Source organism: Maylandia zebra, linkage group LG6 (assembly GCF_041146795.1).
Source record: "Maylandia zebra isolate NMK-2024a linkage group LG6, Mzebra_GT3a, whole genome shotgun sequence".
In the NCBI taxonomy this organism is placed as follows: Eukaryota; Metazoa; Chordata; class Actinopteri; order Cichliformes; family Cichlidae; genus Maylandia; species Maylandia zebra.
The window spans coordinates 44,335,521-44,350,099 of NC_135172.1; the positions used below are offsets into that span (position 1 = coordinate 44,335,521).

The following is a 14,579-nucleotide window of genomic DNA, read 5'->3' on the forward strand; positions in this document are numbered from 1 at the left end:
CCGTTGCGCCATCGGCCCCGGCTCTCCTCGCGGGCTCCCGCTGCCTCCCGCGGGGCCAAACTCGCATCCAAGTCCCGGTACCGGATCCCGAATCCCGTCCGCGAGCCTAACAGCGCAAGCCCGAGCAGGAGCGGGGTCCCTCCGCGGACACACGCGGTCCTGCTCCGCGCCTCCGGCTCCAGCAGACCGAGCGGCGGATCGGTGAGCGGCCGGTCCGATCCGGTGACTCCAAAGCGGCGCTGAGGTGACGCCGAGCTGCCCGCGGAGCTCCGAGCCTTCAAATCCCCATCGCAGCTCCGCGAGGAGGCCGAGCAGGGGGAGGAGGGAGGGCCGCTCCCCCCCCACTTAAAGGAGCAGATTTCCTGCGCGTGCCCGCGGCTGTCAAACAGACACGGGGACGCGCGTCACCGGAGCAGTTCTGAGGTGAAAGTTTTCCTCAAACACATCGTGCACCTTCCTTCCCCTTACACGTACGCGACTCTACTGACGTCAGCCTTTGCGCGCGGGGCCTGCTGCCTGTGTGACGTTCTGACGTCATTAAAACGTTTTAAGTTTAAAACTAAAGAAATCCCAGTTGTCCTGTTTACACGGCGGAAACCTGCAGTCAGCTGACTCTGAAGAGTGACGTGATGATGACGAAACGTCCAGGTGAACGCATTCAAACTTTTGGATTTATTTACCTGGATGATTGAGCATGCGTCAAAACAAAGCAACCCTAAGCTTCATCTGCTGGTCCACTGCGCCCTCTGCTGTTCGCCGTCCGTCCTCACAGCTTCGTTTATTTCCGACCACCCTACCAAACACTCACGTTCTCCTCAGTCGGGTTTAAAACGGATGTTTATTCAGAATAAAAATAAAAAATAATACATTCATCTGTGAACTATAAGGGCGACCGTGGCTCAGGGGGTTGGGAAGCGTATCTGTAACCGGAAGGTCGCCGGTTCGATCCCCGGGCTCTCTGTCCTGGTCGTTGTGTCCTTGGGCAAGACACTTTACCCTACTTGCCTACTGGTGTTGGCCAGAGGGGCCGATGGCGCGATATGGCAGCCTGGCTTCTGTCAGTCTGCCCCAGGGCAGCTGTGGCTACAACTGTAGCTGCCTCCACCAGTGTGTGAATGTGAGAGTGAATGAATAGTGGCATTGTAAAGCGCCTTGGGTGCCTTGAAAAGCGCAATATAAATCCAATCCATTATTATTTTACAATGATCGAGCTGCTTTTATTAAATGAATTTATATTTTTAGAGCTATTAAAAACAGAAATGTGCTGCAAAGATCACACAGCTGCCTGTTAGCCCAGAAATATGTTCCTGGAACTGTGAAAACTGTGGATTCATCCACCCAAATCTCTGAGTACCCAAACTGGAGCTCCGCCTCCCCGGACGCTCTGTTAGCACAGTAACCTCACAGCAGCCATGTTATTGGTCACATGGTGTCTTTAAAAATGCTCCAACACCACAAACACGGTCCAGCTCAGGTGAAGCCAGCAGACAGCCGCCTGTGTCACCATTCACCTGTGAGTCAAAGAAGCCACGCCCCTAATAATAGAAACGGGTGAGTTGTAAAAACATCCTTAGGTGTTATGAAGGTAGAAATGTTTTACAGAGACGAAACAGTTTGAGTATCAGGCTGTAAACATGTTTGTTTTAACATGGAGTCTATGAGGACCGACTCACTGCTGCCTCTGCTGGACGTCAGAGGAACTGCAGGTTTGGCGCTTCAGCGCTTGCTTCATTAATCAGCTCCAGATTAAACCTCATTAACACACACAACGCTGCAGTTGCACAGTTCGGCCACCTGGTGGGACTGGAGCACAGACTTCTATTAATGTGCCTACAGGCTGGAAGCAGACTGGGGCTCTTATTTTGAAGAGTAACTCAGCTTTTAAAATGAAATATCTGCATTTAAAACAAGGAAAGAACTGAAACAGACCGTTAAACACATAAAACATCTAAACGATTATTATTATTATTATTATACGGTGACGCCACGTGACTCTGCAGTCCTTCGGGTCTGACGTCACCCCTCCCCCGCCCCCTCCCGCTCCTCTCCGTCTGACTCTGAATCCAACATGGAGAAATGAGGAGATGGGGCTCGTCCGGGGCCATCCGCACCGACACCAGCGCTCCATTTTCGGTCACCGCATTCCAGCCCGCTCCGGTGGGGGAGGAGGTGACGGAGGAGGCAAAAAAGGCGGAGGTGGAGGAGGTGAAGGAGACTGGATGAGCTCCACTGATTGAGGACTGGGAGGAGGAGGTGTTGGGGGGGGAACACTCACCGGGATTAACGCCGAGGAGGCGCGGAGGGAGCGGGGGAGGACCGGGCGCTGCTCCTGCTGAGGAAACATGAGCACCGCGCGCGCTGCCGCGGTGGGAGCTCCTTATGACCGGAGGTGAAATGGGAAACATGAGCGAGGACACGCGCCCGGACGAGTGAGTACCCACGAGAACAAACGGGCTCATCTTCGTCCTCCTCCTCAGAGGGAGCTGAACGTGAACCTCCTGCAGGAGCTCAGCAGCTCCTCCATCATCACATGAGTCATCCTCAGAGGCTGCACATGCTCAGCCTCATCTGGGCAGGCGCAGGGTGGCTCAGTGTGACTCCGAGGCCCGCTGATTTCACACACGCGCGCGCGCGCACACACACAGAGGATCACTGTGAGCCACCCACAGTGTGCCCAACATCAGGGTGGTGTTTGTGTGTGGTGGGGGGCTCATATTTGATAAAACCGTCACGAGCTAATGGTTTGTGCTCACAGGTGCAGCACAACTCTGCTGCTCCAATTGGTCTGACTTTTGACCTTTTGGAGGGCGGAGCCAAATGTGATTGGTCCCTTTTACACTCTCTCTATTGGTCCCTTTATGTGATTCATTTACTGCCTTAACGCAAGTTTTGTGCTGGTCGAGCAGCTGTGCTGCCAGGTGGGGGCGGTGTCCACCTCGGTGTCCCGTCATCCAATGAGCTGCAGAGTCTGCAGGTCTGAGCTTGGCGTGCTGTTTTTCATGGTTTTCGTGCTTCTCTACCTCCTTTCCCCGCCACTTGTAGCCAATCAACATTCGCATTGCGCACAGCCCAGCTACACGCTGTTGGGGGTTTTGGAGGACTGTAAACTGTCTGTTGGCCGACACCACCGCAGTGCCATGAAGCAAGCATTACAGCGTGGCAGCAAGATAAGCGCTGCTTCGCTGTAATGCAGTAAACTCACCCTGTAATCAGTCTGTGGCCCCGCTGTCGGGCATCGGCGTCTCCTGCAGCTGGTAGACCCAGAGTGACCCTCCACAACTGATCCTGGACTGCAGTCCAGCAGGAACGAGAAGCTAGCTGGGACTGAGTTCTGCTACAACAGTGTCCTGCTGTCCGTCCAGCCGGTGAGGAAAGAGCTGGAGCAAGCTGGGTAACAATCAGATTTTCAAAATAAGAGAGCCACTCATTTTCCTCTGAGACAAAAGAACAGCATAACGCTCACGGCTTTGACCAATCAGGTGCCACATCCACCCACCTGATGGAGAACAGTCAGACCCTGAATATGAAACAGAAGGCTGAAGGATGTCCGGCGCTCGTATTCTGACTGTGTCTGTGCTCATTACGCCTCCTCGATCATTCACAAGCTCCTAAATCCTTCATCTTGGTAGTCGTCCAACCACATAGCAGCTTTCAGTTTGATGCTAGCTGATGGAGCTGACTGGAAGGTGAAGAGTGAGGGAACGAGTTTCTGCTGGAACAAACAGGCTCTGTCTCTTTTGGTGTTTAGAGCGAGTAGTAACTTCCTGTAATCCCTCCAGAACCATCTGCAGTGTTTCATAGTACAAACAAACCACTGCTGTTTGAACCCAACTGAGACAAACCCAGCTTGGCTCTTTGGTTTGAATCGTGCTGAGGATGTTCGGGAGGTTTATCAGGGAAGCCAACTGGGAGCCGACACTGGGGTGGACCTGAACTTGCTGGAAAGCAAGTCAGATGGACATAAACAAAAACATATAAAAGTAAAGCATCTTTCACCGCAGACAGCGCGGTCACAAAGCTCCTCGCCTGTCAAGTAATACGTGTAATTATTACTTTTACTGCAGTCTGCTGTTGTTGCTGAAAGCTGCTCTTATTTCACCTGATCAGGTAGTAGCCGAGCTTGGTATGGAGACACAGCTAGCCACAGCAAGTAATCAAGCGTCAGTGATTTAGCCTCGCACGGCGAGGGTTGAGTCTCCTCCTGCTAACATCATCATGTGACGTAGACGAGATGGAGTTTGAAAAAGTTGTTAATAACTTGGTAACATTAGAAAGGAAAGCTGTGATGATGATGATGATGAAGAGAGGACGGCAGCTCTGACCATGTCCATAAAACAGGAAGTTGGGCAGGTGCAGGCAGAGCACTTTCAGATTAAAACCCCTGTTGACAGTTAACCACGTCACACTCAGTCAGGCGTGTTATTGTTACTTCAGTGAAGATGTCGGCCTGCGGTTCTGTTAACAGTCCGAGTGGCCCAGAGGACGAGGCTGGTAGTGGGTCTGGAAGTGTGGCTGGTGGGCGGGGTCACCTGTGATGGCCGTGGTTTACCTGAGACAGGTGAAGAGTGCAGACAGGCAGCAAAGTGGTGTGAAATAAAAATACTCGTGTGTTACTAATGATGACCTTTGACCTTTCTCCAGCCTTTGCTCTGAAATGTTGGCACGGGCCGTGTCTCCTTGGAGACCTACTCTGAGGTCATGACCACACAGCCTTCTTCTGACAGGACGTTTCCTGATTGCACCCTGATGTTCGATGATCAGCGACGTTCTCAGGGACGACAGTCGGCTCGTTCGGGTCTCATCTGGGCTACTTTGGGCTCAGTCAGTGGAAACGTGTTTGACGGCAAACAGAAGACACGAAGGTGTGTACCTTCCTGGTTCTGGGTGGTGTAGATGCCAGCTGGTGTGCAGATGTGGGTCGCTATCAGTCGAGGCTATCAGGAAAGCTTGATGTATTGATCCTCCGATAGAGTGCTGTCCTCTTGTCTGTGATAGTGTCATGCTCAAACCTTCAGTCCTGCTGTTTAGCTCTGAGATTCTTCCCCGTTTCACCAAAGTGAGGGACTGTTTTTTTTATCAACTGATGCTCCAAACCAGCCAACAGCGAGCTGACGCCTTCAGTCAGCTGTGACCTGACAGTCTGAGCCAAAGACTTTGGCACCTCGTCGCGCTGCTCAGCGTTTGAATTTGTAAGTTTGTTCACTTACAAAGTAAGAAACAGACTCGTTTTTATGGCACTTTCATTTTAATGGAGAGAGAAAGAAGACCATCAAACAAACATCCAGAAAAACATCATCAATTGATTTGCGTGTTCTTTGGCTCGTAGTTGTGTTTCTGTTTCACCGATACGACAGATCGGTGGTCTTGGTGACGGTGGTCCCCGCTGTCTTCATTAACAAGCTCCTCCCACCACCTTGCTCATGATCATCCTCACCCCATCTTGCACGGTGGTTGATGTTAGCAGTGACAGCAGCTGCAGGTTAACGTCCTGTGCAGAATGAGGTTGTGCATCCCTGGCGCCGTCCCTTCAAGCGGGGAAAGTGTCTGAAAATGGAGAATCAGTCGGTGAGGGACCGAAATCCAGTGTGTGTGTGTGAGCATGAGTCATCACTGCTTTGCCAGCAGTAACACACACACACACACACACACACACACACACACACACACACACACACCATCAGTTTGACAGGCAGGCTGAATCACAAAGCAGAGAAAACCTGTGTGTGTGTGTGTGTGTGTGTGTGTGTGTGTGTGTGTGTGTGTGTGTGTGTGTGTCGGCAGCAGCAGATCTCAACAGCCTGTTGTCAATGGAGACGGATGGGACACGGTGACCGTGGAAACAGGATGTAGGAGAAAGCCAAGCAGGAGAGAGAGTCTCGATTTTCTTCGTCTTAATCCCGCCCCCGTGTTCAGTTTTAGCTTTTTTGGGGGGGGGTTAGCCGCTGGCAGGTTTCATGCCCCGCCTCCGTGAATTTGCTCTGACTGCAAGAGTCTGATCTGTGTGTCGCTGCAGAGGAAAAGAGGCTGTCCAACACTGCTCACATTCACCGTGCTATCGGTGTTATGCATTCTGATTGGACAGCGGTCCTGATGAGTGTGCTCGGTCTGGTCACGTGATCTCCCACCTTCCTGTTTCTCTGTTGCAGTGATAGTTACATAGTGCGTGTCAAAGCGGTGGTGATGACCAGAGACGAGTCGAGCGGCGGCTGGTTGGCGCAGGACGGCTGCCTGAGCAGAGTGGGCGTGTGCAGACTGCTGCCGACCGAGCTGCTGGGACGTAACACGTTCCTGATCCACGGAGAACGTCTTAAAGACAAGCAGGTGAGCCCCGAGCCTCGGCACGCACCCTCAGCACCAGGACTCAGCTCCTGCAGAGGACGGCGTCACATGACCCTGACTCTGGAGACAAATACCGCTTACTCTGTTATTATTATTAATAATATAACGTGAGCATTCACAGCTTCGCTCTGATATATGAGACACGCTGCAGATGTCTCAGGTTCCTGTTTGAGACTCGGCAGCGTATCAAAGACTTTCTGCTGTGGGTCACATGTTTGTGCATGTTGGAGGGATTTCCCTCAGTGTTGGCTCATTACTCAAAGAAATGTCATTAATTACTCAGAGTACTTCAAAGTAACTCAGTATTTTACTTCATTACTTCTGCATTTCTCCATAAAATGTGCTGAAACTCGTTGTGTCATCATCACAGTTTAACAACATGAGGTCACAGCCCCACACACCAACACGCTGCTCTGCGCTAAATCAAATCACCTTTATTGTCACATCACGTGTGCAGCTACACGGTACAGCACATGCGAGTGAAATTCTTGTGTGCGAGCTTCACAAGCGACAGAGGTGTGCAAAAAATACAATAACATAAAACAAGCAAAATATAAGGATGGTAATAAATATATGTACAATATAAGAGTGTATGCATTACTGGATGTGTGTACTAAATATGTTTTTCTACGTGTGTGTGTGTATTTTACATATTAAATAGAGTAAACAATAAATAAAATATACAGGTTGGTAGTTGCTAATGACACGCGTGATCGTTCTCTTAGTGTTTAGGTATGAACACAAAGCAAAGATGGAAACCAGCACGGTCGTCATGGTGATTCTACTGTAGAAACATGAACAGGTAGACTGTTGAAGTTCAGCTTTAACATCACTCTGGGCTCTCGGCTAGCTTAGCACTAGCATGCTGTCTGTGCAGGTGCTTGTGTTAGCAGCATAATGCGGTTGTTTCTTCATTATCTCGTCCTTTAGTCCAATAAAAATCAAAGTAGTGTCCACGTCCACGCAGACCGCCCCTATTTTCCTCTGAAATCAGCTGATTGTAGCACAAGTGCAAGAACCAATAAGCGGGATTGACATGCAAGCAGACTAACGGGTCCAAGGAATCGGACCACCGTCTCAGCTGCACCTCCATCATATTTTCAGAAAGGTTTTCGGGAGATGAACTATGGAATATGGGAGAAATTGTTCTTTTGTAAGATTTCAGTATCTCAAAGGTTTGATGATGAGTTTGGCTTCAGTTTAAGGGAGTGATAGAAAATATTTGTGAATGTGGAGGTCCTTTCCTTTGAACCCAAAGTAGTTTTTTCCATTATTAGATTCAGTCGTTGAGGTCAGAGGACGCTTTTGACGCTGTCGGTGTTTCTCGTTGCTGCCATGACATCTTTCTCGATAACGCTGTTGTCTTCTTTGTCCGATGTCTTTGAAACCATCAGGTGATTCTTGAGTGCTTCTTAAAGAAGGATCTAGTCTACACGAAGGCCACGCCCACTTTCCACCACTGGAAGGTGGACAACAAGAAGTGTGGCCTGACTTTCCAGAGCCCGGCCGATGCCCGCGCCTTTGATCGCGGCGTGAGGAAGGCCTTGGAGGACCTAACCGAAGGTAGGTGGCGATAGCTTGAGCTCTGCCTCCATCTGCATTCACGTTGTAGCTCATCAGCTTCTCTGCTGTCTCACTCCAGGGTCGACCACGTCCTCGTCCACGCTGCAGAACGAGGCCGAGCTCGGCGACGATGACGTCTTCACGGTGAGTCACGTGACCCTCCAGCCCTTCACTGTGATGGTGGCAGGATCTGTGGAGGAGTCACTGGAGCTGGTATATTTATTTTTGTCTGACTGGGAGGACACGCATGTCCTCGCAAAGTGTGATGGACGGGAGGGGGTGGGTTTCCTGTTTATGGCCAGGAACATGTCCCCATCCTGTTTGGATTAGTCACAGATACAGCACAAGCAATCTGGTGATGGTGGGAAGGAAGAACTCCCGTTTACAGGAAAGCTCCGGCAGAACCAGGCTCAGAGCAGCCAAACACCCATAAACCCCTCCTGCCTGCTCCAGGAGCTGAAAGGCAAACCTGCGTGGACACCGTGGACTCGAGCTCTCGAGTTCATGCAGGTATAAACAAAACCGAGGAGGGCTTCCAGTCTTGGAGCTCTGTCAGTAACACAGGTGTGAGGTGTGCATGCTTTGATTCCCGGAGGTTTCAGTTACTCTCTGCAGGTCCTGACCTTTCTGTCCCGTCTGTCCATCTTTAAAGAAAGCGGCGTATTGTTTCTGCAGGATGCCGGAGACGATTCAGTAATCCGTCAGTGAGCAGCCGGTTTACAACGCTGACCTCAGAGGAAGGAGCGTGGCTGCAGATCGTTTCAGTTCGGAGGATGGGTGTGTTTTTAAGGAAAATAGTTCTTGGAAAGAGCTCGACTGGGAGGCGCTCGCAGGACAGTGGACATGTAGACCAACACCAGCTGTCACAGTGCTTCCTGTCCTACAGATGGATGGAACGTATATGCTGCAGTGGACATGAAAATCTAGTTCATGCATTTATTACTTCCAGGCTGGACGACTGTAATTCATTATTATCAGGAAGTCCTAAAAACTCCCTGAAAAGCCTTCAGCTGATCCAAAATGCTGCAGCAAGAGTCCTGACAGGGACTAGAAAGAGAGAGCATATTTCTCCTGTTTTGGCTTCCTGTTAAATCCAGAATCTCTACTGTCTCTACTTTCAAGATCAGGCTTCAAACTTTCCTTTTTGCTAAAGCATATAGTTAGGGCTGGACCAGGTGACCCTGGATCCTCCCTTAGTTATGCTGCAACAGGTGCACTGGGTGTTTCTTCTTCTCTCCGTGTGTTAACAGACCTCTCTGCACTGAGTCATTAACTCATGCTGTGATTTGATGATATATATAAATAAATCTGAATTGAACTGAAGATATAAGACATGCCGAGAATGATAAGAATGAAAACGCTGTGCTCCTTTGAACTTAACCTGCTCCTGTCCAGGTGATGTGTTACTATGCTACAGTTACTATGGTGATTCAGGAAACTTTCCCTCGCTAATCAGGCTGCATAGCGCCTCCTCTGGAAACACCTTTTCTCCTTTTCTCCTCCAGACTGCCACCGACAGCTCGTCCAACTCGTCCCAGAAGAGAGAGCCAGTGATGCGCACGCTCACCCCGCCCACCTTCTGTGAACCCCGCCGGCACCACTGCATCCTGGGACATTTGTATGAGCAGCATCGGCCCACTGAGCACTACTTCCTGGACCAGGTGAGTACGGTAAGAGCGAGAGTCTCGTTTCTAATTGGTCAGAATGATAAAGCGACTGTGCTGCTGATGTGACAGACAAACACCGCTTTATCCTACGCCGCCTTTAAACACGCTCCACCTCCTCCTGCAGGCGGTGCATATGTTTCCTCGTCACGTCAGCTTCCAGTTGGAGGACGAGGAGGTCGTACGCATCAACCCCCGCGAGCGGACCTGGCTCACCGGCTACGAGGACTACCGCCATGCCAACTCCTCACGCGACAAACTCGCCCAGCTCCACAACCCGGACACTTGCGTGCACTTTACCAAGAGCGAGCCGGCCAAACGCGACTACGCCTACCCGTATCCTCTGAGCTGCGACAGAAAACCCAGCTGCCTGGAGATGGGCGGCGGCCACAGGGCGGTGCTGACGGTGCAGCCGCGAGCCCCGGAGCTCAAAGGCAAACTGCGGAAGGAGGACGCAGAGCGCTCGCGCTGCGTTTACTGTCAGGACATGTTCGATCAAGAGGACAACGGGCGGGGCCGCTGCCACGAGGCGCCCGACCCCATTCAGACGTGCATCCGGCGCGTGACCTTCATGTGGTGCGCGGACAGCCTTCTGTACCACTGCATGTCCGATCCAGAGGGGGATTACTCAGACCCGTGCTCCTGCGACACCACCGACGAGCGTTTCTGCCTGCGCTGGACGGCGCTGGTGGGCCTGTCGCTGCTGGCTCCCTGCATGTGCTGCTACGCCCCCCTCAGGGCGTGCTACCGCTGCGGCGTGGCCTGCCGCTGCTGCGGCGGGAAACACAAAGCTGTGGGCTAAGGCGTTGCAGGCCCCGCCCCTTCCACAGTGACAGCTAGGACTCGCAGCAGGAAGCGGGGCGTTGGAGGTCCCTGTGATTTCTACGTTGTTGTCGTTTTGTCGTCGTTGTCGGTCTTCATAACTCCAGCTGCATCTCGACGTGCAGAAGCTTCTGTATGAGTCTTACATGATCAGTACGTTTACGCAGACGTTATATTTTTACACTCATGTGTCCAAGCGGCCGGACGCGTGGGTGTGTCTGTATGAATGTTGCTTTAGCGCCACCCACACGCTGCACCACCCGTCACAAAGTCAGCGGCTTCACTCGCTGCTGTTAGCCGAAAAAAGCTTTTTTCTGTTCGCCACCAGAAAAATCACGTGAATCAGCGAATCAGCGAACACGGTGCTCCTGATGCTGAGCTGACCAAACCCTAACTCAAAGCTAAGGGGTCAGAGGTCGAGCCCCTGTTCTCTGAGGGTCATACCGTTAACACAAACCAAAGAGAGACCAACAAAAGTCTACAGCTGCCGTGTTACTAAGCCTCGTGAGGTTTCAGCTTCGTGACGACGCACTCACTACAAAACGTGCACGCGTCATATCCTCGCCGTCCGTCTGTGATTGCGTGAAAGCCGCTCGTTGAGCTCTCAAACTCCAACGAAGAGCGTTCATGTTGAGTCGAGAGCGCATTTGTTCTCGCCGCTCGTCACGTTTCGAGCTGCAATGGCGCTGGACATCGGCTCGCTCGCCTTTCACTTCAAAGAAAACGTCATTAGTCCATTTCCTGGACTACGCAGCGTCCACCTTCGCTTTCTTGACGGCTGCCACGACTCTTCATCATCTGCGGCGATCCTGTGATGGCGTACGTCACCTGATTTTGACTCAGACATACGCAGCCGTGTATGTTCGATTTATTCGTGCGTATGTAAAATACAAACATTTCATTGCTTTGGTCTCGCCAGCCGTACACGACCCGGAGGCCGAGGTTGCCCAACCCTGCTCTAGTGTATTTCCTAGTCCACAGCCAGCCAATCAGCACTGTTCTTCACTCTCATTGGTTGTTACCGAAGCTGCTTCAAATGGTAAATGGCCTGTATTTGTATAGCGCTTTTACTAGTCCCCTCTAGGGACCCCAAAGCGCTTTACACACCCAGTCATCCACCCATTCACACACTGGTGGAGGCAGCTACAGTTGTAGCCACAGCTGCCCTGGGGCAGACTGACAGAGGCGAGGCTGCCATATTGCGCCATCAGCCCTTCTGGCCAACACCAGTAGGCAACGGGTGAAGTGTCTTGCCCAAGGACACAACGACCGAGACTGTCCGAGCCGGGGCTCGAACCGGCAACCTTCTGATTACAAGACGAACTCCCAACTCTTGAGCCACGATCGCCCAACAGAGTAGAGCAGCGTTCCTGCCGTCAGTACAAGTGGCTGACTTTGATCAGTTTGATGGTGAAACATGTGTTTCACTGTGCTGGGAGCTCTGGTTTCTGATCCTTACAGTGGGTATTTAACTGGTTTCAGGTTAACTGGAGCGGGTAACCCAGCAGGTCTGACCAGTGTGATGATGACCATTTCTAGAGACAGAATGATGATGAGCGAAGCACTTCCTCAGTCCTGATCACACCTGAGAGTTTCCTCTCAAATTTAGGATCCGATGCGCTCGGGTGCGGTCTGCGTGCATCTACCACTGCGGGCAGTCTGTGGTCCGGGAACGCCCCCACAGACGCCCCAGGCACTGTCAGTGGGGGTGTTCGTGCTGCATGCTGCAGGTGATGGCAGCTCGCTTAAAAAACCTTCCAGATGCATCGAAGTAAAAATGTTGAATCCTTGAAGGTCCCGGGTCGCAGGAAGCTCTGCGTCGAGCAGCAGACGAGAACACTGCGCTGAACACAACAGCTGGTCTGAAGTTTAGTGACGCGGACGTGTCGCTCGATGTCAGAAGAAGAGATTTCAATCTGAACAAATAACCAATCGTGGAGATCATCCGCTGGCGCTCTACTGTTCAGAACATCTGCAGCGATGCGGTTTCTCCACTTCACGGCCAAAAGCTCTCGACTATTAAAACTCTCAGAATAATGTTTTAATGCAGCTGGAAGATGATCCTGGTGTCACATGTCGGTGCAAAGACGACCCTTCATATCCCCTGACCTGTTTAAACTTTTAAAATTCCCGTCCCCCAAGACGCTTTGTTGGCTCTGTGCATGGGTCACGTTGGCCCCTCCCACACGCTCTTACTGTCTGCTGACATCATGACCCGGTGATGTCCAGCGGACTCTATTTTTAGTTTACGGCTGACGTCAGAATCTAAACGGTGCCACCTGTAGGCTGAGAGCAGTATTACAGTCTTGTGACGTCATCCAGTAATAAATATGAACAGCAGGTGTGAAACAGTAAAAGTCTATTTTATAAAACTGACCTGTAATATAAACGATTTCATTATGAGCTTCATTTTTATAGAAGACGTGTAGCTGTCGTCCGTGACGTGAAACATACGATCAGCCTGTAAGATCCCACGCCGCCGCCGCCGCCACTCAGCAGGATCGCCCGTCTGTCCGACCTGCGTCTCTGCTGACGTGTCCCTCGTGTGTTTTCCTGTCTGTGGCGAGGAAGGTGAACTGAAAGCAGTGTCTTTGTTTGTTAAAGGAAAGTGCCTGAAGCCTCCTCTTCATCCTGTCCTGATGTACGTTTCCCTCAATCATGTGTAAAGAATATAAGGTGAATTCATAAGTTTGTCTTTTTATATATAATTCACATTTGTACCTATGTAAAAAAACAAAAACACAAAAAGATTCTATATAAATCTATGTATCAGGTGTATGATGTACATTTTCAGTTCTATTTTTTTATTGTTTCTATTATGTGAGTGAGCTGAGGAGATGAATAAACACAAATGTCATCTGGAAATGAAAGGAAACCACTCGGATGGTCAGTCTGTGCGTCTGTCAGGTTGTGGGAGTGGCCTAAAGCATCAGCCTGTGCGTGAGCACGCTGTGAGCAGATGAACGCTTACAGTCAAGAAGTCCCCGAAAATCCTTTCGTACGGTTTCTCTGGGAACAGTTTCCGTGTGTGCAAACATCTTTCCTTTATGAAATATGAAAAACTTCCCACCTGACCACGTGAGATGTGCAGTAAAAATTCCTTTTAGCAGGAATATTGAAATGCTTCAGCTCCCCTCGGTCATCAGTTTTACACAAAAACATCAATTACAAATTCCTTTTAGCGAAGCTTGGGCTGCTCCTCAGGAGCGGAGCTCAGCTGAAGACACGGTTGAAGTTCCTGAAATATTCGGATGGACCAAATCCACGTGAGCTTCATTGGAAAGGCTCGGACAGTGTCCATAATATTCAGCTGATTCTGCAGGTGTCTGTGGGTTGGGTACTTTAGCATCTAGCTAGCCCTGCAGAAGAGGAGCGAGCATAAAGGCAACATGTGGCAGGTAATTTGAAATGTGGCGTTTCTACAAACATCACAAACTTTGTCTCAGTGTGTTGCAGCTAAAGGTCCAGCTGCTTATTTCACAGGGAGAGACCAGACAGAGCAAAGTTCACTCAGAGATGGACAAACATGAGAGAAGACAGGAGAGGAAGAGGAGAGCTTAGAGTTAAAGGAAGGACGCTCATTTAAAGCTCACGTGGAAGTTGTTGTGAAATCTGTACGTGTCACATTATGTTTGTTCATAAAGCTGCGGATAAACAAACTGAGGCAGAGTAACGGTTATTTAAAGGCTGCTGTGCAGGACGTCTGTACTGTTGCCAACCCCGCAGAAGTGTCAACAGCTCTAAGACTGAACATTCAAGAATATTTGTAGTTTATCCAAAAAATCCTTTTAGTTTTTTCTTTACAGAAGCCAGGTTTGTGTAAAAGTTTGTTCGTCCTCAGCTGAGGGAACTCGGTTACCATGGTAACCCCACCTGCTCTCTGACTCCTCCCCTCCTGCTGCACCTGCACCAGCTGACTGACCCTCAGAGTGGGCAGAACTTTTTAAAATCTCTGAAATCACAGCTGATCGTTTCTAATCATCCAGTCGACGATATACGAGGACTGATCAGTGATTGGTTATCAGCTCAGGATCATCACTGGAGGCTGAGCGCTAACCTGGATCACCTGGTCCTGGTTGTCCTGTCTTCATCTTTTTATGGATTTTGTATTTTTTGTGTTTGAAATAATCAGAGACAGGAAGTGACACAAAATTCAAAACCTTCAACTAGAGTGTAATAAAGACCAGGAAC

General features: G+C 50.5%; 2 protein-coding genes across 8 annotated transcripts in view; one reads left to right on the plus strand and one right to left on the minus strand.

Moving 5' to 3' along the window:
• meis1a (Meis homeobox 1 a) overlaps positions 1–490 on the minus strand; it is a 31,721-nt gene extending 31,231 nt beyond the window's left edge. For 2 of the 4 annotated variants that reach the window (XM_076885440.1, XM_024802749.2), the window contains exon 1: positions 1–488. In XM_076885440.1, coding sequence (XP_076741555.1) covers positions 1–12 — 12 coding nt within the window. In that variant the 5' untranslated portion in view covers positions 13–488. The other 2 variants (XM_076885441.1, XM_024802750.2) reach the window with 2 other exon arrangements.
• A 1,534-nt stretch (positions 491–2,024) lies between these two features.
• On the plus strand, positions 2,025–13,281 carry spred2a (sprouty related EVH1 domain containing 2a). 4 transcript variants are annotated; one of them, XM_012919373.5, is made up of 7 exons: positions 2,025–2,429; positions 4,642–4,862; positions 6,147–6,321; positions 7,734–7,902; positions 7,982–8,046; positions 9,408–9,572; positions 9,694–13,281. In XM_012919373.5, exons 2-7 carry the CDS (start codon positions 4,699–4,701, stop codon positions 10,366–10,368), a joined length of 1,413 nt encoding a protein of 470 aa, XP_012774827.1. In that variant the 5' UTR covers positions 2,025–2,429; positions 4,642–4,698; the 3' UTR covers positions 10,369–13,281. The 4 variants fall into 4 exon arrangements, with proteins under 4 accessions (XP_012774827.1, XP_076741553.1, XP_012774836.1 ...); XM_076885438.1 differs by having other exon boundaries at positions 2,025–4,862; positions 9,408–9,563; XM_012919382.5 differs by lacking the exon at positions 4,642–4,862 and having other exon boundaries at positions 9,694–13,280.
• The last annotated feature ends 1,298 nt before the right edge of the window (positions 13,282–14,579 follow it).